The sequence below is a fragment of the Passer montanus genome, unplaced genomic scaffold, assembly GCF_014805655.1.
Source record: "Passer montanus isolate IOZ18808 unplaced genomic scaffold, ASM1480565v1 scaffold64, whole genome shotgun sequence".
Lineage (NCBI taxonomy): Eukaryota > Metazoa > Chordata > Aves > Passeriformes > Passeridae > Passer > Passer montanus.
The window spans coordinates 2,791,542-2,815,627 of NW_024371482.1; the positions used below are offsets into that span (position 1 = coordinate 2,791,542).

A 24,086-nucleotide genomic window follows, 5' to 3' on the forward strand; every position below is an offset into this window, starting at 1 on the left:
GAACAAAATAAACTTAAAAATTTTGGTGCATCAATGACTCCCAGATAAAGTTAGCACTTCTCTTTGCATATCTACATTGGCAAGATGCAGGATCCTTCAGGAGAAAAAAACTAATTTTCTTTGATTTCGGATATTAAGTAGTTCCCAAAACAACCCAAAAGTGAGATATTTAGAGATGTCCACAGTAGAAAATGCTGATTTTTACATTGTGGGATCCTCCAGACACTTCTAATTCACTCATGGCATGATGCAGGACAGCTGCACAATGTGCAGCAAGGACTGTTCATCTTCCTGATTGATGAACATCCTCAGTGGGTGCAGTTTTCCCTCTCTGAGGCAGTTTGTTCATTTACATGCTCCAGAGCCTCCTGCTTCAGAGGGGACACACGATTGCTGATTTACTCTCTGCCTTTGTTGAGGCTGAGGGCATTCCACATTATTTTATTATCTAGTACATGCACACACAGGGTGCTTTAACTGCTGCATCCATACTCTTGTTTCACAAATCAATGCTGTGCCTCTCTCTGAATTAGAAGAGCTATCTGAAGGTATTGATCTGATCATATTTCTTTTTCTAGTGATCATGTCATCCACAGCCCCATCAAGTTTCCTTTGGCACAGAGCACATTCACATGGTGCAATTTTCCATGCTCAGTGCAGCGACATCTGCCACTGACCTGCCCCAAAGTAATAAAAGTTAAACTTCCTGGCTGTTCTGTACATTACCCTCTGGACACACACAAATCATTTCTCCTGTGACGTTTTCCTGTTTAGATTGGGGACATCTTGTCAACTGCAGCAATTTGTCCAGTCTCACAGGATGGCCAGTGACCTCCCCTCCAAACACAGCAGCCCAAAAAGAGGGGCTGGTTTGCAAAATTCAGGAGCCAAATGAAACACATAAAAATGCTTTATGCTTTTATAAAGCACAGAGGGGGCTTTAAGAACCATTAATTTGAAAATAACTCCTGTTAAACTTCTAAACTACTTTCAAGGAGTTAAAGAAAAATAACCACAAATCTAGCTCCCCTGCTAGCTTCTTCCACTGAAAGAAAGTTGTTTCTACAAATTATTTTTCTGTTATGTGGAAGGTTTTTTTACTACAGAAACAACATAGCAGTAACTAAGAAGGTTTTTGGTGTAATAAGGAATCAACACTTGCCACCTGACATTTGTGCCCTCATGTACCCCTTGTACCAGAGGGGAAACAACTGTGTCCTGTGATGAAGTCTGACTTGAACACCAGTTCTCAGACTCCAGGCACTGAAAATTAATTATTACAAGAAAATAGAGTCTAAATGCATTCTTTCTGCCTGGGTGGAACTGAGCTGTGCCTTGGCTGCACAGAGGTGCTGGGAGCAGGGTTCCCTCACAGGGATCCAGGTCCCTCCTTGCACAGCTCTGGCAGCACAGCAGGGCAAGGTTAAAGTTGATTTTTGCAGCTTCACAGAGGAGTGAAAAGTGTGTCCTGTGCCATGCAGATCAGAAGGTCCTGCAGCTCAGGCAAAACCCAGTCTGCAGAGAGCACCTGCAAACAGCCAGGCTATTCCTAAATAACATCAGTTCTGCACAGGCAGGAGCTCCAGATGAATTGGAAGTGGGAGAAATAGGCAGGTCCCCAAAAGAGACCATTGGGGAAGCACCATACATAGTGAAACATGAGCCTTGAATAACCCATTTGATAAATATTACTCACTTTGCACAGAACTTACATATTCAAGCTCACTCCTACTGAAGTCAAGTGAGCTGAACTTCCTTAACACTGAGATCAGGGTCTAAACACAGCTGTAAGTTGTAGGAAATGATCTCTGAGTAGCAGCACAATGTAGATCCAAGGGGTTTAGGCTAGAAAATCTGCCACAGGAGCCTCAACCCCCTTCTCAGTTTTACACCACAGAAATTTCTACATTACACAATCTCAAATGATTGATTTATATGAACTTACCTCAATTATATAAGCATTAGAAAAGGCAGTAAAATAAGTATCAACACCTAACTTGTGATGCAGCACAGAAGAAAATTTCATTACATTCAAGACAGCATCAAATTAGGATACTGTAACTTTCATATTTAATATTTTTATTCATCTCAGTACTCAAATGATTGATTTATATGAACTTACCTCAATTATATAAGCATTAGAAAAGGCAGTAAAATAAGTATCAACACCTAACTTGTGCAGCACAGAAGAAAATTTCACTACATTCAAGACAGCATCGAATTAGGATACTGTAACTTTCATATTTAATATTTTTATTCGTCTCAGTGAAAGGTTTACTAATTGATAGTGTCATACTGCACTAAACAGCACGTGCCAGGAGGAACAGCATCTAAAGCTGCACAGCAACAATTTGGAGCAAGCACTGGAAAACAAACAACACATCCAACAGAAAGAACTAAATGCAAATAGGTAGAATACTAATCTCAGTAAAAGGTTTACTAATTGATGGTGTCATACTGTACTAAACAGCACATGCCAGGAGGAACAGCTGCTAAAGCTGCCCAGCAACAATTTGGAGCAAGCACTGAAAAAAAACAACACATCCAACAGAAAGAACTAAATGCAAATAGGTAGAATACTACTATTTATGTCTCTTTTTTTCTGAGAGAATCAATAGAAAGCAGAACTTCCTTTTTAAAAAGAGACAGATTTTGTTTGGTTGAGCACAGAAAGTTCATGGAAGTGCAGGATCATTACAAATTAAAGGATTACTGATGCATGGCATACAACATGGCTGCAATCAAGTAAACAAAGCAGTAAGACAGGAAAAATCTGTCACAGCCCAGGCACCTTGCACCTGGAACTTTGTGAGAACTTGAGGTTTTTTCAGTGCAAAATGCTGTCAGTCATGAAATGAGCAATCTGTTCTCCTCTGAACAAAGACAAACCCAAGGTCCAACTCGTGCAGCTTCAGCTTTTCCATGGTGGCAGATAATTCAAACCCAGCTCAGCAGCAGCTTGAATTCACATGCCTGAAACCCAAGGATGCCATCTGCAGCTCTGCATTTACATTTAACATTCAGTTGTGCTCCTGGCAAACTTCAGGCTCAGCCTCGTACTCTCCCACCATCCACATGTTGACTCCTAAATTAAAGGGACACTCAAAGGAAAACTTGTCACCAATATTAAAGCTGTGTGGCACAGTGTTTGATGTCCCAGCATGTTGGACTTGATGACCTTGAAGGTCTCTCCCAGCCTAGTGGTTCTGGGTGTGTGCAGCAGGGGTGGCCCAGGACGAGGGCTCCTGCAAACACCCACACTGCTGTCACCACAGCTTTCCCTGAATGTTCCTGCAGCACAGGGCATGCACGTGGAAAAATAGAAATACTGCTTCTGTTTGAAGTCATGCAGCCACAGAGTTTCTCTCTTGTCCAGAGCCCTGGAGCCAATCTGATGCTGCCTGCTGCAGGTGATATGGACCAAAGTCAAAGTCAGCATTTCTCTGGAGATCATCTGCAGGCTGGGAATGCACAGGCATTGGGAACATGCTGCCCACACTACTACCACTAAAGCCACTCCAGGCTCAAAAATACCTCTATCAGCATCCATTACTATATCTATTGACTGTTTATAAAAGAATTCTTTTAATACTGGATTTATCTGAAAGTCTTGAGCCTGCAGAATTGGCATGCAGAACAGCTTATTATAAATCTCACAAACAAGGACAACTGCAAAGTCACTTTGTACTACATTCAAAGTTGAGCAGTTCTAAAATGGACAGAAATCCCATTATTGCAGCACAGCATCCCATTATTCAGCACTGAGACACTCTCCCAGTGCTATTACACAGCTCACACAGTGCATGAGTATTTGTGTCAATATGGATCAGTCCATGCAATGTGCAACTGATTTTCCATAGTCAACCTTAAGTGTAATCAAACAATTTAAGGCCTCAATGGGTATTTTAACAGATGGAAAGAAATCCAAATGAGTAAAGGCACTTTGATATTTGCTACCACTTAGAGTTTCAAAGCTTTCAGCACACATATGTTTATTCAGAGAGTTGATTGGGATCACGGGTGAGTGATTATTTATTGACATGTGCACAGAGGGATGGAAACAGAATGGGATAATTGGCTCCTTGCCAGAGTAACTAGCAATCGTTATTGACCATTTTTTATTTTTGGACATCAGCCCAAATATGATACTGCATGTGCCAGAGAAGCTTTACATTTGGCAAAAGTGGAACTACAGGAATAACTTCCTACATGTGATTAACCCTCCTAATTCAGGGCCAAGATACTCCCCAAACCTCACAGTTAGTCAGGGCCTCCATCTGCACATGGTACAGAACAGCTACACACACACACACATTCTTTTCAGCAATCCAAGCAGAAAAACAAGTTGGCATTTAAGAAAAACAAACCAGCAGCACTCAGATGCCTTTCAGACCCCTGGTATGAAGCAGTAATCACCACCTTTCTCTCACAGCCCACTATTAAAATGAGGGAAGAGCAAATGTTTGTTTTCCAGAGAAGGGCAATATTCCAACAGATGAGAAGCAGAACCACCAAATATTGACAGAGCACAAGGATCCTCCATCAGAGCAGAGCAAGGTCAAGGTCCCTGTTCCTGCTGGCACTTGAGCTGAGCCCCTTCCCCTCCTCGAGGGGAACCCTCTGCCAGCTGAAGTGTGGGTAATAATCCTGTCAGAGGTCTGCAAACAGAGATGATACACTCACAAGGATCACATAAAAACCTCAGACTCATCTGGTCCAGCCAAGCTGGGAGGAGGAGGTGGGTCAGCTCCAAGGAGTGCCCAGGAGCTCTCCCGCATGAGGGCTTTGAGGCAGATCCTTGAGCACAGCTGTTAATGCACAAACCTTCACATCAATTCAAAGAATGCTTTCATGTCTCCTCCATACAGCTGAAGTCACAGGCAAAATCGTGCTGCTTGTATTTTATCTGTGAGCAGCATCAATGATAGTCAGATACATCAGAAACCCAGGCTTTTTCTTTTCAAATCTAAAAATTCATCTCCTCCTCAAGCCCTTCTTTAAGCATCCTTCTTGCTACACTGGAAATTACCATACCTGAGAAAACTTTGGCCCACATATGCAAATTACAATCTTTTCACAAAGTTTTTTTTTGTCTGTTTTTTGATGTTTTGTTTTTTTTTTTAACGCTGTAATTTACCTTTAATTATTAACAGCAGAGAAATTCAAACAAAATCACAACATTTGCTTATGGGATTGCTAATCAAATTTCCAGCTTTGTTTGAATTAATAGAACTGTCTTCAAGGCCCCCCCCTGAAGCCTCTGTCCCCACTTCTGCATAAGAATATCTGCACAAGTGGATATATAAATACATACCTTGAACTTTGAGGGTTGCAAAACAAAGACATAAAAATCTGCAATATTTAGAGTCAAATAAAAAAGTGCACAGCAGACTGTATGAATTACAGGCAGCTACATTATTTTGAGTTTTAAACCCTAAAAAAATGAGGGGGGCGGGGGGAGGATATTTGTGAAATTTGTTCATATGGTTTCTTTTTTTGAGGTAAAATATTTGCCACATAGAATTGTGGGAACAAGGGGGTTATTCCCAGCTTTGCTAAGAATCACCAGCTTGTGTGGTGAAGAGATTTTGTGCAGACTGGTATCCTTTAACTCACAGAAAAACCCCAAGGGAATAATTTGACTCAATGTCTGGTTTGGGAGAGAATTCACAACTTAGCATTTTTCCCCAGCACAAAACACACAGGGAAGAGATGGGACACACATGGATCAGGGAAACCTGAAAAACGTCCTGCCAAAATTCACCTGGTTCCCAAAGCCAGCAGAGGTCTGACAAAAACACTTGTTTTACAACCCAATTCAGAAATATTTCTACTCCCATTGGTAATTCTGACAGTTTTCAGCCTGTGCTTATCCACAGCTCAGCACAGATGTGGAAAGAGATTTGGAGGAAGCTGCCAGGGGGGAAGGAAAAAAGCAGTCAGCTCTACATGCAAGGCTTTATCTGGATGAGGAAACAGTGCTAAAAGAAAGCAATTTAGCAGCTGACACTAAACTTCCTTACTTTAATACCTCCAAGTTAAAAATCAATAGATTTTAATTGTTCATTCCAAAGTAATGTTTTGTTCTGAACTGGAGCAGAGTTTCCGTGCTTTCTGCTAAAGATTGCTCCTCAACAAGTGTTGGAGTATCGATTTCGATTTCACTCAGCAGTAAAAACTCCATTTCAATTCTACATCGTGTAATATAAAACTTGAAAATTTCCCCCAAAAAGTAAGTAATGCTGCAAGAATACAGTGAAAGCTGACACATTTTTGCCCTGGCTTGCTAACACTGCTGACCTAGAGGTAAGTGAGCTATTTCTGCCCCCACTTGCACAGCCACAGACAGGGCTGAGGCTGACCCTCTTTGCTTCTCCAATGTGAACCAAAGGCTCTCTGCAGCCACAGGAGCCTGCACAGCCTCAGCAATCAGCTCAGACAGCAAAGTCTCATCCTAAACCATCCTTTCCATCTGTTAAAAACAATTTAGGGGTTCCTTCAGACTCAGGCAAGATGAGAACTACACCAACCATGCTGCTGAGCTCGTGGACGTGTACAAGTCCAGATAAATGCCCACATCTTTCCTCACCAAAGCAGGGGTGTCAGAGCACAGGAGCTCTCTCTTACCTTGTTTAATGCACACATTTAACATACTCTTCAACCTGCTCCCAGGAATATTTGCAGTGCTTGCAGTTCACACACTACCACAGGCAGGCAGGGGAATATTTCAAAAATCATTAAATTTAACAAGACTGCTGCAAGCAGAGAGACAGCAGCACTGTCAAACCTGTAATGGGAACTAGAGGTGCCAGTGGAGGCACCCAGGGAGCCACAGGAGCAAAGCCAGGCTAACCAGGATGGTTTGGGCACACAGCCCTTACCCACAGCACAGCAGGAGTCTGCCTCCACGGAGAGCTCTCTCCACTTCAGCCCCATCAATGAAAAAACACCAACCCTCTTTCTCCTACAAAGACTGCTCTGCTATATTAAGATGCGATCAAATGCAAAAATAAGTCTCAAAGAGAGTGCTGGCAGAAAAGGGATTTTGGAGGTGTCAAATATGCAGCACTACACTTGGTGGCACCACTCCCTGTGAAAGTGAGTTAAACCACAAACAGCCCCAACCCACCCAACACACCATGGGGGACAAAACTGACTTGTTTTTTTATGGTTTATAAAATTAAAACACACTTTAAGCTTTCTTCTATGCTAGGTTTAGTCCTAGTGTCCAAGCCACAAAGACAGCAGGGATATCCACACTAATGAGGCCAAGTATAGAAGCATTTTCAGCTCTCCAAAAGAACCAAATAAATTGTTCAAGAAGCTCTTAAAAAAAAAAAACACCACAGCTTCTAGCAAAAGAAATTATAGACAAGTCAGTGTGACACAAAAAAATAAATTTCTCCTCTTGTACATTGTCTCAAAAAAGAATTAGTATGTTTTCCCTTAAATGAAAATATAACAGCTACTGACACTCTGATTATTAGCTTTCTGCACCAAGTGGACAGCACTGAGACAGTAAATCAGGATGAACATAATACACCAATTTATTCAGCAAAGCCAAATATTTGAGCAAGCACACACTGAAATTTAATCAGGCAAGAATCACCTGGGAAATCCTACCCTGTGCATCAGCTACCTCCAAATAAATCCCAAAATATACGTGTATGTGTAAAATACACACAGAGGAAAACGTGACAGTACAAACAGGTTTTGCATTAGGGTTGATCTGTGCAGAGAGGATTAAAACAAACCCACAGACACAATTATTCCATGATGTCCTGGTGCAAATCCAGCAGAAGGCAACAATAATGAAGAGATTGGAGCACCTGACACACAAGGAGAGCTGGGGAAGCTCAGCCTCGGGAAGCTTCATGTGGATTATCCATGTCCGTGGGGAAGAATAAAGGAGATGCCCAGAGCAGGTGGGGCTGCCCCTGGATCCCTGGCAGTGCCCAAGGCCAGGCTGGACAGGGCTTGGAGCACCCTGGGACAATGGAAGGTGTCCCTGCCATGGCAAGGGTGGAACAGGGTCTTGAAGGTACCTTCCAACCCAAACCATTCCATGATTCTATGATCTCTTTCTCCAAGGAAGAGCTGGCACCACTCAGTGTTCCTGAGGTTTTTGGAAGGTGAACAAGAAGTAGCTCCACTGATTTTATTGAACACATGTTCATGGATGACAGCCAAGATCTAAACAAGCCTTCCTGAGAAGTTATCCTTTGATACTACTGAGAAATAGGAGCCAACCTGAAAACACACACCCCTGTGGCATCTTCCATCAGGAGATCTTCAAATAATTCCCCAGTGTTCATTAAGCACCCCCAATCTCCTGAGAGAAGAGAGAAAAAAACAACATGCTCCTTACAAAAGACTTATATGAGACATGGAAAAAATTCACTTGCTCGAGGCTATCAAAAAAGATGGGGACAGAGTTTGGAACAGGCCAGGAGATCTTCAAATAATTCCCCAGTGCTCATTAAGCACCCCCAATCTCCTGAGAGATAGAAAAGAAACAACATGCTCCTTTCAACAGACTTATATAAGACATGGAAAAAATTCACTTGCTCGAGGCTATCAAACAAGATGGGGACAGAGTCTGGAACAGGGCAGCTGAGCCTCCAAATCGCTGACCTAAGCACAGTGCCAAAGATCCACCTGCTCCCTGATGGGGCAGCCCCAGTGCAGGAATCCCTGGGAGTATGGAGTGCTGTGAAGGAGCACAGGGATCACAGACTGCAGGATTTCAGTGCTATGTTCAGTGGGCTGCTTTGGCCCCAAGGAAAGCTGAAGTTAGCTAAAAAAGGCAAGATATCATTCTCACCTGTGAGATTACCAAATACAAGTGTGGTGAGTCAGAGTACTTTGATTTTCCTGGTAAACCAGGAGCAGACAGAGAGCTGTGATATCCTTAAGTCTGAGAGAATTAATTAACAGTGAAGTATCATAAGGGGCTGGGGGAGGGGAACCTTGATTCATGTTCATCTTTAAATACATTTTCTTTAAATCATTTGCTTGTGCAATTACTCATATATTACAGATAATGTTCTTGTACTCGATTTGCATTGCTGTAAAACAGCAACATAAACATTTTCCTCCTCCCTAATATCTTTGGAATCAAAGTTATCATCTGATGAGAGGTATCCAGGGGAACAGTATTCAATACAACAAATAATTTTTCATCAGTATTTACTTCCTCTTTAAAATATTAAAGTGCAAGGAAGGGAGCAGAAAGAGCCAAGGTCAATGCATACATAAATATTTAGCTTGGAGATGCAATTCCTGCTTCCATTACTTTGTACTCTTTTATTATTGTGTCCTAAGGACATGTACTGCCAGTAAACTGCAGTTTAAGTTTCCAGGCTTTTATTTTGTATGGAGTTCCCATAAAAAAGAAATTTCGAGTTGCATCTATTCCTGAACAATTAGCTAAATTCCCGTTCTGACACACAGGCTAAGAAGTGGCAGCCCTGTCCTCCTGCATGCATTCCATGCCAGCAGAATCTCTCTCCATGACAAAGAGAAAATTGTAGTTTTGCAAAAGCAAACTTCTTAATCCCACCATGCTTCTCCCAGATTTTTGCAACTTGTCACAAGCTTCTCCCACAACGCTGAATCATGGAATTGTTTAGGCTGGAAAATACCTCAAAAATCATTGAGTCACACTGTTTACCCAGCACTGACCAAGCCACCTCTGAACCATGTCCCCAAATGCCATATCCACACACCTTTCAATTTCCTGCAGGGATGGGGACTCCACCACTGCCCTTGGCAGCTGTGCCAATGTTTGACAACCCTTTCCATGAAGAAATGTTCCCTAATATCCAATCTAAACCTCCCCTGGCCCAGCCTGAGGCCGTTCCCTCTGCTCCTGTCCCATTCCCTGGAGCACAGCCCGACCCCCCGGCTGTCCCCTCCTGTCAGGAGCTGTGCAGAGCCACAAGGGCCCCCTGAGCCTCCTTTGCTCCAGGCTGAGCCCTTTCCCAGCTCCCTCAGCCCCTCCTGGTGCTCCATTCCCTTCCCTGGACACCCTCCAACCCCTCCAGGTCTTTGTCACGAGGCCCCAGAACCGACCCCAGGATTCAAGGTGGGGTCTCACCAGTGCCCAGCACAGGGGGACAATCCCTGCCCTGCTCCTGCTGGATTTTTCAGAGGTTTCAAGACCCTTGGTGTGCATTGCATTCTCAACAGAACTCTCCAGCAGGCAGCAGCCTCTGGCAGCCCTGAGGGGAAGCACTCATGGCTGGGTGGGATGAGCCCAAGGAGGAGAAAAGCAAAGCCCAGCAGCTCAGGAAAATCCCCTCCAGCAGAGCTTCCCTCCCTGCCCCAGCAGCTTGGCATGAACTACCACTCTCCTGTCTCCCCTCCATCATGCAAATGTGGGTGAAAGTCAAACTCAAGACCAAAGACTGAGAAAAATCTGCTAAAACATTTTTAACTACTGCTACCTTTTACCTTTTTCCTTCTCTGAACAGAGTTGTGACAGTGGAAAATCTAGGGGTTTCCTAAATAACTCCAGTCACCCTGACAGCCTCAGAACAGGAACTGACCTGCAGATTTACTGGGCACATACTAGGAGCACACAGACAAGACCTGCTGCTGTGCCACTATAAATTCCTAGAATATCATTTAACATGGATGGGCATTGCAGGAGCACAGCAGGAATGAACAGCCACTAAATGCCTTGCAAAAAGAGAGAGCAGAGGAAGGAAAATGGATTGGAAGCCTAGGGGCATAAAGAAAAAGGAAAAAGTTTTGAAAAAACTCATTATAATTTGTTCTCTTTAACTCTACAGTAATATCAATGCTAAGAACAATAGCAAAAAAATAGGCTTGAAGCTAATTTTCAGGAGACATTAATTCCCTCAAGTTGACTGATAAATAACAGTGTTTTCTCTCCTCCTTTTTGTCTTTAATGGGATTCAAATTATTCCATTTAATTGCAACAGCACTGGTTTCCCCACCCAGCTTTCTATACTCCAGTGAAGCACAGGGTGACCTTAATTGTGTACATGATGCTGATTTTGGTTCAAACAAGAAATACAAGTGCACCACGTAGCAAATACAAATTTAAACAAACCCATAAAGGCTCAAATCCCAATTCATTGCAGTCCAACTGCCTCCTTGCTAGTCTAAACCACAATAAAATTCCTGGCAGCCCTTCATGGTCACCTCACAGAGGAGCTGCCTGCACAGCTCTATAGACATGTACTACCAACAAAACACAGGTGAAGCTTCCAGGCTCCTATTTTGTCCTGAATCATCATAAAAGAAAAATTTCCAGTTCCATCTAGTTCTGAACAATTATCTAAGTCACCATCCTGACACAGAGTCTGAGACGTGACAGCTCTGCTTTCCTGCATGAATTAGGTGCCAGTGGAATTTAAATCTATGACAGCAAAAAGCAAATCTATTAATTCCAACACACTTCACTTAAATTCCCGTGGCTTGTCATGAGCTCCTTTTACAACATAGAACCACAAATTGTTTGGACTGGAAAAATCACTTTACTCAGTCCAAATCCTCAAACTTCTGTTCATATCCCTGCCTTATCAACTCTGGGCTGATATAAAAAAAAGTTGAGGGTGTTGCAGAGTTACACACAGAGCAACACATTCATGCAGCCAAAAAGAGAAGCCCACAGATTCCTGCCCACTCAGGTGATGGGCTGCCCTGCCACAAAGGCACACTAAGAAAATAGTCATATTAACATTAATAAATAATCAAGCTTTCCCAAGGGTATTAGCTGCACTAGTAGAAGGTTATCCAAAAAACTCCATGCCAATCTTCTTGCAGATTTGACTGAAAAAAATCACCTGAGCACACACTTCTGCCACAGGACCTTTAGTTGTTTATGCAAAAGATGGATGGCCCTGACTGGAGGGGCAGCTACTCAATATTTTGTTTTATTCTTACTGTTAGCTCCGTGGGCCCATGCATTATTTACTGCACACTATGCAAACTGAGCTCCACAGAGAGAATTATTAATTTCCTCTCAGGTTTCTCCACAGCTATAGAATTTCTGGGCTTTCACCAGCATTCAGACACACTCACCACGCCACTTCAGAGCTCTGTGTTCAACCCTGTCCTTTCAGGGACTCAAAGATGAAGGATTAACCCATGTTAACATAATTTGATGTTCACTGTGAAAAATGCATATTTCATGATTGGATTTTCGCAAATATTAAAATGAATATTATATGTGTTATGTTAGAAAGTTATGCTGTATTAATTTTCTTAAGTAGTGTGTTAAATAGAGTTTTAGTTTATAACAATGTTAAAATAGAAACTATGCCGTGTAGGATACTTCTTTAAAGAGAGGACTCACACTGAGATAGCAGCCACAGGACACCTAAATCTTTCAGAGAAAGATAATTGATAGCTCCCTTATCAGAAGAAACAAACTTCTTCCTGCCTCCTCAGCCCTGAAGATGCCATCAAGATTCAGAAGAAGAAATTGACACTGACCAGACAGAATCCTGTGTTTGAATAAAATTTATGCATCATGGATGAGGTGTATGAATATGCAACAGGCTGTTGTTTTTAAGGGTTAATCCTCTGTTAACGTGGATCCTTTTTTGGGCTTGTTTTGCCCAGAAAGAGGTACCCGGACTGTCCATAACTCTTTGTTTTTATTGTCTCGTATTGTCCTAATCCTAATTGTCCAAATTTTTATTACTCTAATTATATTACTATTTTTATAAACACTTTATAACTACTAAACTTTAAAAATTCTAAAAATAAGTGATTTGCATTTTTCACAATCCCCATTTTTAGCTCAGGGGTTTTTAGGGTGCTCAGGGTTCTCACCCTCACACAGCAGCACTGAGTGCAGGTGTGATGTGACACCTAAAGCCCTTTTTGGGGCCCCACCTCAGCCCTACCAGGCGAAGGGCTGATGCTCCCCTGCCTCAGCTCTCCAAAACTCACCCACGAGCACTCAGGAGTTCTGCCACAGAAATAAAGCATCACATGCCTAACACTCCTCCTCTCTCTGACTGGTACATTGTGTGCTTCTTCAGCACCTACAAATCATATATTGCACTTCTAATTGGGTTTTGTTTGGGCTGCTTTTCTCTTTGCTTGGGGGGTTTGGCCGGGATTTTCTGTGGGGTTGTTCATTTGTTTGTGGTGTGCTCTGCTGGTTGGGCTGTTTAATCCCACACTCACTATCTGCCCCAAGGTTAGATAAGGTCTAAATGCAGATTGGGGGTGAGGGGGATTTGGAGGGGAACATGATGCAATCTCGCCTTCACCATGATGCTGTTGATATTTAACAGATAATCAGATTATTTAAGAAAGAGCAGAAAAGCATTAGTATGTATTATCACTTATGCTAAATACAGTATCATCACAGGTTAGTTTCCCCTCACTCTACCTCCTCTTCTCTTCCCTCTTCAACAGCATTATAATAAAGTCAGAAGTTTTACAGGATAAAAAGCCTGCAGTGGATTGTTCAATTTTTTGTCCTGTTTAAATTAAAGTGTCTCAGACAGAGCTGCCACCATTTCCTCTGGGACACAATTCCACGGCCTCAGGGATCTGCAGTAAGATTTTTGTAATGCCCAAAGTAATTATTTGCTTGTTTTTATCTCATTCTACTTCTTTCACTGTACATTAAATATTTCTCCCTTATTCCCTTCTTTCCCTCTGAGGTACTCTCCCCTTCACAGATCCATTCTCAGTTAGAGATCCAGAAATTAAATGGATTTAGATACTGTAAATCTTTGTTCAAAGAGAAGAAATTGCTGTCACTTGTGTATACTCTCAATATGTTAATTTGTCACTCCTGGAAATAAGAGGATGCTCAGGGGGAATATTCCAGGCAGAAAAAACATCCTGACATATACTTTTTAAAATACAAACACAGCAGGTGGCATACTCTACCCTTAGTGCACTTGCTGCTTTTCAAACCCACGTTCAGTTTGATGCAAATATGCCATCAATTGCCAGTCAGTCCTCTCAAAAATCTTAGCATTAATCACCCCCAGATTTCTCTCCTCCACTCAGAAATCACTTCGTATACACCTTACTCTGGATTTACATTGTAATACTACTCAGGATTTCTGCTAAATTTCTGCTTGGGATTCTCAACTCCGACATTTTTTTAAGGACCAAAAATTTGAAAGTTTACCATCACTAAGCAAAAACGAATAAAGGAACTACTTCTAAATGTCCTCAATTTTAATAGAAATTGCATCTGAAGTCTGAATGAGATGAGTGATCCTTCTGCCATGCCCTATGAGAAAGAACTCTGTGGGTAATCCAAAGTGGATAATCCAAACACTCTCCTGTATTTGCTCCAGCAATTCTAGCATGAATTACACTTGGCAAGCAGCATGATAAAAGTTTGGGGTTTATGTATTGTTAATGCTGCTGCTGCTGTTTCATGTTTTAAACACCTGCAAGGCCCCCTGAAGTCAATGACCACTGGGAATTACACTAAAGGACACAAGGAAATTTAATATTTCTTTCATCAAAACGCTTATTTGTGAGCATTCTGTCAGCAGTAGCAGCTCACCAGCATGGAAGCAAAACCTCTAAAAACCCAAATAAAAAAACCACCATTGAAAAAGCCCACACCAAAAAATCACACCAAAACCCAGGACTGACTCAATATAAACAACTGCCAAGTGACCTTCAGAAATCACCTAGTAACATTCCAAACCATTACTTCCCAGCCATTATCAGCAATGGTTTTGTATTATTACTAGAAAATCAAAGTACAAGGGTAAAGCAGATATCCAGTGCAGCTGTACTCTATATGTTAATTGTTTTTGCAATAAATATGCACAGAAATCTTAATAAACACATTATAGAACATGGAAATCTTTGGTACATGGAAAAGGTTTATAATAAAGGATGCAAAACTGAGTGTTTACTTTAAAAGGGTTATTTTTGCTTGGTAAGTTCATTTAAGGACAATTAATTATACTTTCTTATTTTTGCAGGCTCTGGCCTTGGCAGTCTCCAGGGTTATCCCTGTGCCAACAGAGACACTGTGTTTATTTCCAAGCTTTCCACTTCTCTGATCATTCCTACCACGTGCTGATAGCTGTTAGTACATACACCATCTCCCATGTTTTAATCATAAAAATATTTACTGTTTGCGTAGGAAACCCTATTGCCAACAAAAAATTTATTCAGGAAGCCGGGGAAATGTTTTGACCAACATTTGCATAGCAAAAATCTCTTTTTAAAAATGACTTTTTTTTTTTTAAACTTGTTATTTTTTTACTAAATCATATGGATTCATCCTCCCTGATGGAATGTTTGAACCTCAAGAACGGCAGGGAAGCGCCTGGTTTAGAGCAGCTTTTTTTCAACAAAATAATTATTCAGATTGTATTTAGGGTAAACTCCAAGTGGGTCTAGATTTAATTAATACAAATAAATAAATTCCCACTTCCCAAAATGAACTAGTGGGTGCAATGCAGCATCCCTGGCGAGGACCAAATGCACTGTTTGTGCACAGGAGTGCAGTGGAACCAGGGGGATGCTGGCAGCCACCCAGCCCTGCTCTCTGTACCTGCCTTGCCAGGCAGGAGAGCAGCAGAGGCCCCAGGGCACCTTCCAGAGAGGGAATGAGTCAGTGCTGGCACAGCAGCCAGACCACCCATCTGAAAGTCAAATCCATCAGCTGACTGTGCCCCGTGCAGCCAAAGCCAGCAATGCAACACAAAAAATCTGTCTCAAGTGAATGGCTCGAAACTCGATCTTTAAAGGGAAGGGGCAGAGATGAGTGACTGGTTTTAGGTGGGTGATGGCTCCTGGATGCTTAATTAGGGTTGGCTGCTGCACAAACTGAGGCACATCTGGGCTGTCTGGCACAGCCTTGACCCAGGCCCAGTGATGCACTGAGGTACCCAAAATATCTGCAGAGTGTAAATATAACAGGCTTTTCCTCTCACATGCCTATTCCTTCCCATAAACAAAATAAACAGTGTGCAACTGTCGTGTGAACACATGAGCAGAGCTATGAGATACCAGCTGAGCTGGAGGAACAACAGGGAGAACTGCTGCTGGCATGGTTAAGGCTCTTAAAATATTAGCAACTGGCAAATATAACAGATGAATAGATGCTTTTCTAAGCAAACCTAGAATGGGTTGCTGGTAAATTCAAAATATTCACATCAGTTTGGTTTGTGAAGGGAGATGCTCAGTCACTGAAATTAAAGACAAGAGCTAGGTGCTGTATCCCACGTTTCAGGCTAAGGAGCAAAATTTGCAGCCATGAGCTATCTCACAATGACTCTGGTGGACATTTAGCTTAAAGAAAGGGAGATTCTGTCAGTGTCAGCCACCCTCCCAGCCTGAGAGCATCCAGCTTCACTTCAGAGCTTTATTTTATGTCTGCTTCCTCACTGTTTCTGTTCTGGCTAAGTCCCCTTTCCTATTTCTCTTCCTACTGCTGCTATGAATTTACCATATTCTCCTTCCCATCACAGTCTCCATCACTAACCCCACCAAACACCAGGATCCTGTCAGCTGCCACCCCTCTTGCTTGACTGTGGCACTGCTCACGTTTCTGCTGCTGTTTCTGTTTCCCCCTTATACAACTGCAAAGAAAATGTTCTTCCGAGTATCAAAACCCTCAGTAATTCATGCTTCTAAAGCATTTAGCAGTTGGCTCTTCAAGGGTTCCAAAGTTACTGCACAACAAAGCCATCCCTTCAGGTTTAATAAATAATTAAGAGGGGAAAGAGAGTTTCTATTAGAGGCTCATTAGGAGAGAAGAGTTGGTACCATTGCAAAACTGGCAATTGCCTCTGAGTCCAGGATGAGAAGGTAACAAAGAGAAGGTCATGAGCACTTCTGCCCGGCCACTTGACAAAAACACCCAAGCTAGAGACCAGAGAAAGCACAGAACAGACCTTTTAGAGAGATCTCTTTTAAACAGGTGGACATGAACGGAAAACACCAGAAATAGTTCATTAGTGTTTACCTTGGTGCTTTTCTTAAGAACAAATTAGTAAAAATTCTTGGTACCAGCCGAAAGCAGCGGCAGAGTTACACAGACAGGTTCTTGCCTCAGCTGTCTGGGGCTTTTTAAATCTACCTCTCAGCCACACATCTCAGCAGAAACATCAAAACCACAAAGTATTTCCCTGAGAAATGACTGACTGGGGTAGAAACACACTGCACTTCACACTTTCAGCAGCAACTGTTCCCATTAGAGCACTGAATTCCCACCTAGGAATGCAGAAGGAGATTTGGGCTGCCCCCACCTAAGTGGGTACATGTTGACAGCAAATCCCTTTTCTGGAGAAACGAACCATCAAGCTCAGCAGCTTCCCATCTTGCTGACAGGAGTGCTCTTCTGCTTATCCAGCAAATGCTGCTGCACTTCCAGTAAACATTTCTAAAGGAAGAAAGGCCCATTATAGAGCAGTCAGATTGCTTTAATTCCCTTCTTCCTCCTCTGCTTTGTGCCCTACTTCTACTAGTTGGTCACAATCACACATTCCTACAAATCATCATTATCTCCTGAAATAAACATAGCCACGTGGCACCATTGCCATCCCCGACTCCACACTTTGCAGTTAAAGAAAAGATCCTGAAAGCTCACTTCAAAGTTGGTATATTTGCCTATCTAGGATTTCTTTTCTCCCCTCTGCTCTTGAGGGCTGATCTTTGAGCCAGTACTACTGGGAGGAAGATTCACACATGTTCAGATTAACGTAGCAGCAACAAATTCAGCAGTGCTGGAGTCAAAAGCACAATATTCCAATAATATCCCCAGCACAGCCTGAAGCCCTGCTTCTGCTCACACAGGTAATGATACTTTCTTCAAATTCAAGGAGGAGGGATTGATTCTCAACCAAAAAAATGGATAAGCTCTGGCTGAAGTGGTAATACTCTTGATTTTGTTGTTCTTTACAGCATCACAGAGGAGAAGAGTGGAGCAGCCCTCCTTCACTCCACAGCTGAATTCACAGCCAGGAGCTGCTTCCCAGTGATTCAACACAGTCACTACCAGGAACGAAGCTGAGATTGACAAGGATATATGTGGAAAAAAAAAGTGATAAACTCTGTTTCCTCTGTAAAGCCAGATCTGAAGCCGTTTCAGCTAAGAAAACATGAGATATGGGACACTTTGAGCACTTCCAGCACAAAGGGAGCAGCATGGCTGAACAAAGAGCTTTGCGTAACCGGAGGTTGCTCAGGCTGCAGCACTGATCTGTGCCCACACAACATCATCAGCTGTCAAACCCCACAGCCTTCCTGAGAAATGAACTCAAAAATATCAAGGAACAAGAGCCAGGTCCCATCCTCCCAAAATTCATAAGCAGCTCAATCATTCTTCAACTACATGAGCAGCACCGCTTCAAACGGCAGCAGAATCCACCAAGTCGGTTTGAATTCCCAAGGCTGCAGTCCCAGGGGGATCCAGCTGGAGGAAAGAATTCAAGCAACTGGCCTTGGATTGATTTACAAGCTCTACTTAAAAGAAAACAAGATAACCAGAGGAGACCAAGCACTAAGTAGGTTCTTTCTTCCTGGGGTTTCTTGTCCTGTTTTACCAGGACTTCCCAGAATTACATCATCTTTAACTGGGGCATTAAACAACACCTTAACTGCTGAATTCAGCCTTCTTTCTCCAGAGATCCTTGCTTTCTTTAGCTGAAATTTCTTTCTTATCACCATTTTCCTCTGGAATGTGCAATGTCCTGCCATCCAGTTTACAAAGCATTTGACATCTCTGAACTGCAGTGATAGATGGGATGTATTTATTGGATATTAAAAAACAAGCAGGACTGATTAAATGATGCATAGTCTGATTAAGACAGTAATTGTCTCCTTTACCATGAAGATGTATGATCTTTAGAGCTCACAATAATGAATCCTTTTTTTGTTGTGTAATGACAAATGCACAGAAAAATAGGGCCAGGCTGTGAGAAGTCCTCACTGGTGCCATCAACAACATCCACCACCTTTGTGTGCCTGCTCTTTTTCTCTAGCTTTGCCTGGAATTGAAATGTAAGGCACAGCAGCAGGCAAGGAAGGTAGTAGGGTAACAGGGAGGTAAGGATGTCTCAAAAAAAGCAGAGACCATCTAAATGAAGGTACATCCAAGTAGTACCATCCAGCACACACAGGGGAGAGCACCAGCTAAAGAAAAATAAGAAAACCAGGAACTGTGAGTGGTATAAAAAAGTGACTCCAGGCCAAATACATTGGCTTAAATGAGCCAAGTAATGCTGCTCCATAAAACGTTCCAGAAATACCAGAAGAGCCATATACCATCTTCTTATCCAGAATAGGAGCACAGAGCCAAGGAATGGCAACTCACAAGCCCTTCCTTAGGGGAGTGGAGCCCTCTGCTACTGAGGCAACACGAGACACAGAAGGTTTCCTGCTCCACAGATGGAAACCAAGACTACAACTTGTTCACAGCAGCAGGTGACCCCTGCATGCTGCTGCTATTTCAAATACATGTAAGGAAAGTCTCATCTATGAATGTTCCTATGAGCATTTTTTGGAAGCTCAGTTACATTTTTAATCTGTGCCTTACAAGACACCGAGGAAACAGACTGCAGCAGTTTCCATAAAAAATTAAGGGATGTCTCTCTAGAAAGACAGAGGGCTTTATATAGCAATGCACACACACATCCTGCTGCTCGTCACCCAAACACTGTGAGGGCTTCTGGGGATGTCAACCAGGCTGCAGGATTTCTGTGGGAAAGCAAAAGTATTATCACTCTCATCAGTGAGCAAACCACGTATACAATCAGATTTTGGTAGATGGATTTCAGACAACATCTGCTATTTTTATTCTTTTTCTTAATTAGGGCCACGATAAATCAGTCTCAAATTTGCCCATTGCCAAAATATTTAAGTTCCAATGCACATCTCCCCATTGTACATTCAGTGCTTCCCATTCAAGCAAAGAACAATACCTGCCAATACACATTCGTGCACCTCACTTACAAAATCACAATGGAAATTACCAGAGGCATAAAACAACTATTATGATAAATAATGAGCTTTAAAAAACCCACACCATACACACACACAGAGAGAATCAGACACTGATCCTTCTGTGCTGAATGTTATTCAAGAGGATTGTCAGAGCAATGCTGAACAGATCAATTTATTTCTCTTTCTTCTCTCCACTTAACTGGATTTCATGTACAAAAGTAATTGTTCCTATAAGAAACCACCCTTGTCCATGGCTTTCGAGGTTCAAAGCCTCAGACCTACATCTTTACTACTATTCGGGTTTCCATGGCAACAGATGATGGTGCCTTCTGAAAAAAAATATACTTTAATATTCTACAGTAAGTGCCCCAAATCATTCCCGTAATATTAATGAAAACTGGAGCACGTGGGCCTGCACGCAGAGCATAACAGACTTTAAAAGTACAATTAAACAAGAGAAGCAGAGCTCAGGGACTTGCAGGAGGGCGGATGGTTAAAAAGGGCTCTGCATTTGTAAAAGAGAAGGATTATCCCTCCGAGATCCACAAACGCCTTTATACACACAGTGACCTTTCGTTGCCGCTGTCGAAAGAGGCAGTTTCACAACATCACCTTCTTAGGATTAATTGTTTATGTATTAGAAAACAAATCGAGCCAGCCGAGGATAAAAATAAAGTGGAATTGTGGCGCTAACAGCTCCCCAGAGGGAGAGAAAAGTGATTATTGAGTTAAATGGCTGCATTGTTAACAACTGCCACACAGAGCAGCTCGCTCAGAAAGGCCCGTTTTTCACCGCCAATTTACTGACAGCGAAACCTGAGCAAATGAACTCCTACTAAATTAAGGCTTCCCCCAAAAATTTCCTTGCAGTTTGCTCCCTTTTCATCTTCTCCCCTCGCTGGACGAGCCCTGTGTAATGAACTCTCAGCTGCCGCAACTTCGCGATGTGGCAGCAGCTTTTGGGAGCGTTCGGGCTCTGCCAGCAAAACAAGGAGCAGGACAGAGGGGAAATTAAATTAAGCACTGCCATCAGAAGAAAAACAAGTGTTAAATAATCTGGTGTTCAGGTCAACGGCCCCCATGTAAACCCTGTGTCCTACTTTCCCCCCCGGAGGCTTTTTCACAGGTGCAAATTACTTAAATCTCTCTATTTATCCCCCTGTGGTGCTAAAAATCCTCACAAAACAGACAATGGCAAAGTGTGCGGCAACTGCAGGAATACCCCACATGCTCTGGTGGGAGAATAACCGCACACGGACTTTCAGAACTTCCCTGTAAATAGTGTTGTTCCAAAATCCTGAAAAGAACCGGGTACCGCTATCATTACCTGGCGCTACTACTGTGTCGTGCACGGAAAAGTAAAGCATTTAAATTAGCAGCTGACCCTAGAGCTGACAAAAAGTTTAGAACCTCGAAAAGCATATGTTGAGTTACTAACAAATACAGAGACTGCAGGGAAGGGGAAGTAATTGCTGGGGAGAAGAGTTATAAATAGAGTGACGGAGAAATTACATAAAGAAATGAGTGGTAGCCAGCTCCCTCAGGATGAAAGGAGGTATTCCAGGGAGAAACCATGAGCATTCTGCTGTCTCTTTGTAGCGTTCCTAATTTTGCGTTGGGAATAACACAAAGCAGCAGCAGCTGCGCAAATCGGGTAGGAACGGACCACATTTCCTCTCGACTTGTGCCTTTCCTATTTTCTTAAATGATCGCTGGACTGGGAAATAAGTTTTTTTAAAAACCGAGCCAACAACTTGCGCAGTGATTTTTCGGGATGTTTAACAAAAGGCTGCTATATAAACGCAGTGTTTCCTCTCGACTTGTGCCTTTCCTATTTCCCAGTCCAGCGATCATTTAAGAAAATAAGTTTTTTTAAAAAAAAAACCGAGCCAACAACTTGCACAGTGATTTTTTTCGGGATGTTTAACAAAAGGCTGCTATATAAACGCAGTAGTCTTTGAAAAATACTCGGAGACGGGAGGTATTTGCATCCTAAAAGTTATGGAGAGAGCACCACCTGATGGAAGATGCGGAAAGACGCCGATGGCATTAGCTGGAGCCGCTCCAAACTTCATGGAATTTTCAGGGACAAAGTGCACCTGCAAAATTTTGCTTTTTACCATTCAAAAAGAAAAAACAAAATCGGCTACAGTGACACAGTCCAGACTGATACACTTCACAGCAGATATTTATTTTAAGAGTAGAAAGCTTTCTCCTAATTTCAGTACTATAGGCAGCTCAGAAAGCAGTTGTTAAAATCAGTGTCTCTTACTTTGGATGGAAGGATGCACACTCAAATAGGAGGGAGAAGGGAATTCTAATGATTTTAAAAACCTCTCACAGTTACTATTTCCACTGAACTGATAAGTAAAATATTTCATGGCTCTCCTAAAAATAATTGAAATATATTAAATTTTCATGTGTTTAGCTCATATTACATTATCTCTCTCAAATACAAAGTGTCTTCTGCCCCCTTAAAACTTTGCTGTTTTCCCAGAACACTCTTCTTTCCAAGCATCTGGCTAAATGATTCATCAAAAGCCCAGGATCTAATCACAATTGATATGACAAGTGTCAAGAACACGAAAACAGTTGGAAGGGAGAGAAAAGAGAGGGGGGGAAATAAATAGCTCCACATATTGCTTACTCAAGGAAGCAGTTATTTAACTAGGTTAGATTTCCCAGCCTCTCTAATAAATCTGTGCTTTGTGCAGTTGCCTAGCAATGTAAACACGATCCCGGTGGTGTCAAAGCCAGCGGGGTTGATGGCAGCACCTCCTCGGGCCAGGGTCTGCCCGGCCCTTGCCAGCCAGCCCCGTCCCTGAGCCCAGCCTGAGCCCAAGGGCTCGGGGCGAGGTGGCCACGGGGCTCAGCATCTCCTGCACGCCGCTACTGCTGCTCTAAAACAGCGAGGCAGAGTCATCCGAGCTGCTGCTTCGAGTCACAAAAACCTTCTTGTGTTTGAGATGAACTCAACTTAGTTTCGTGCCTCCAGCACGCCTAAGTCACAGGCAATGAGATGTATCCCTGTGTTAAGCGACACAACACAGGGAAATTTTACTCATCTTAAACATACAGGTAGTTTTAAAATACTTTTTTTTCCTAAGTCAAGAGAGAAGAAAGCTATAACTGCTTGTCTTTTAGCATGAGCACAAACTGCAGTGAGAAAATTAATGTATTGAAAGATCCAGGAGAAAAACAAGACCCATGTAGCTTCGGATTACCTACAGAATAGCACAGGAGGAGAAAGCCAGCTCTATAGGCACCTGTCATCTTCAAGTAATTCAAACTATGCCTAAAGGAACCCGTAGGAGTGGGAAAATAGCCGGCTACTATTACTGTACACATGCCAGGGAGCAAAGTACTCCTCAACATCAGCGACAGAGAAAGTGACAATCGGGAAGGAGCCGACCTGAGCGCCTGAGCCCCCGAGAAAGTTCCTGGAGCTGTGGCACGCAAGTGGTGAAACAGCTGCCACTAAACTTCCCAGGGCAAGCCCAGACCCCTTCCCTGACCGGAGGGGAAAGGCAGCGGCTCCCCCCGCGCCGCACATCCCGCAGGAGCCAACTCCTGCCTTGGGCTCGCAAACGCTCTTTACCACCAAAAAACGCCTGGGGTATCGCGAATCCCAGAATAAAGGCGATGCTGTCACCTCTTGCCACACGCAACTTTCGCAGGACCGAGCACCCCCAGCTCCAGCGGGACCCCCAGCACGGCCGGGCAGAGCCCCTCGCATCCCATCCCCGGCGCCTCCGCGACCGGCGGGTACCGAGGCTGCTCGCTGCCGCTGGCCAGCGCCTTCCGAGGCGCCTGCATGCCCTGCCGCTCCCCGGATGGCACCGGGAGCTCCCTGCGAGGCCGCGGGGCTGGAGGCGCAGAGTTGGGCGTACCGGGGGATGCGAGAGCGGGGCACCGGCCGGGCGGGCATCACTCACCTGGGAAGACCTGTCCGTCCGCCCTGGGCAAGAGCTGCAGGAAAAAGACGATCGCGGCCACGCCGGTCATCCTTCCCCGGAGTTCACCTGCCCTCCCCGCTGCCGCGGAGCCGCTGCCTGCCCGCCAGTATCCCCCGCATTGGTGGCCGTGCGCGGCGGCGGCCCCGGCAGCCGGAGCCGCGGTGCTGCTCGGCGGAGCCGCCGGAGTGGCGGCGGGCGGGGGGCGGG

The 24,086-nt window shown here is 43.4% G+C and overlaps 1 protein-coding gene across 10 annotated transcripts in view; it reads right to left on the bottom strand.

Annotated features, from left to right (window-relative positions):
* PTPRT (protein tyrosine phosphatase receptor type T) overlaps positions 1–24,080 on the bottom strand; it is a 452,765-nt gene extending 428,685 nt beyond the window's left edge. For all 10 annotated transcript variants that reach the window (XM_039728161.1, XM_039728157.1, XM_039728164.1 and 7 more), the window contains exon 1: positions 23,859–24,080. In XM_039728161.1, the coding sequence (XP_039584095.1) occupies positions 23,859–23,928 (70 nt within the window). In that variant the 5' untranslated portion in view covers positions 23,929–24,080. The remainder of the gene's footprint in view (positions 1–23,858) is intronic.
* Between the last annotated feature and the right edge of the window lie 6 nt (positions 24,081–24,086).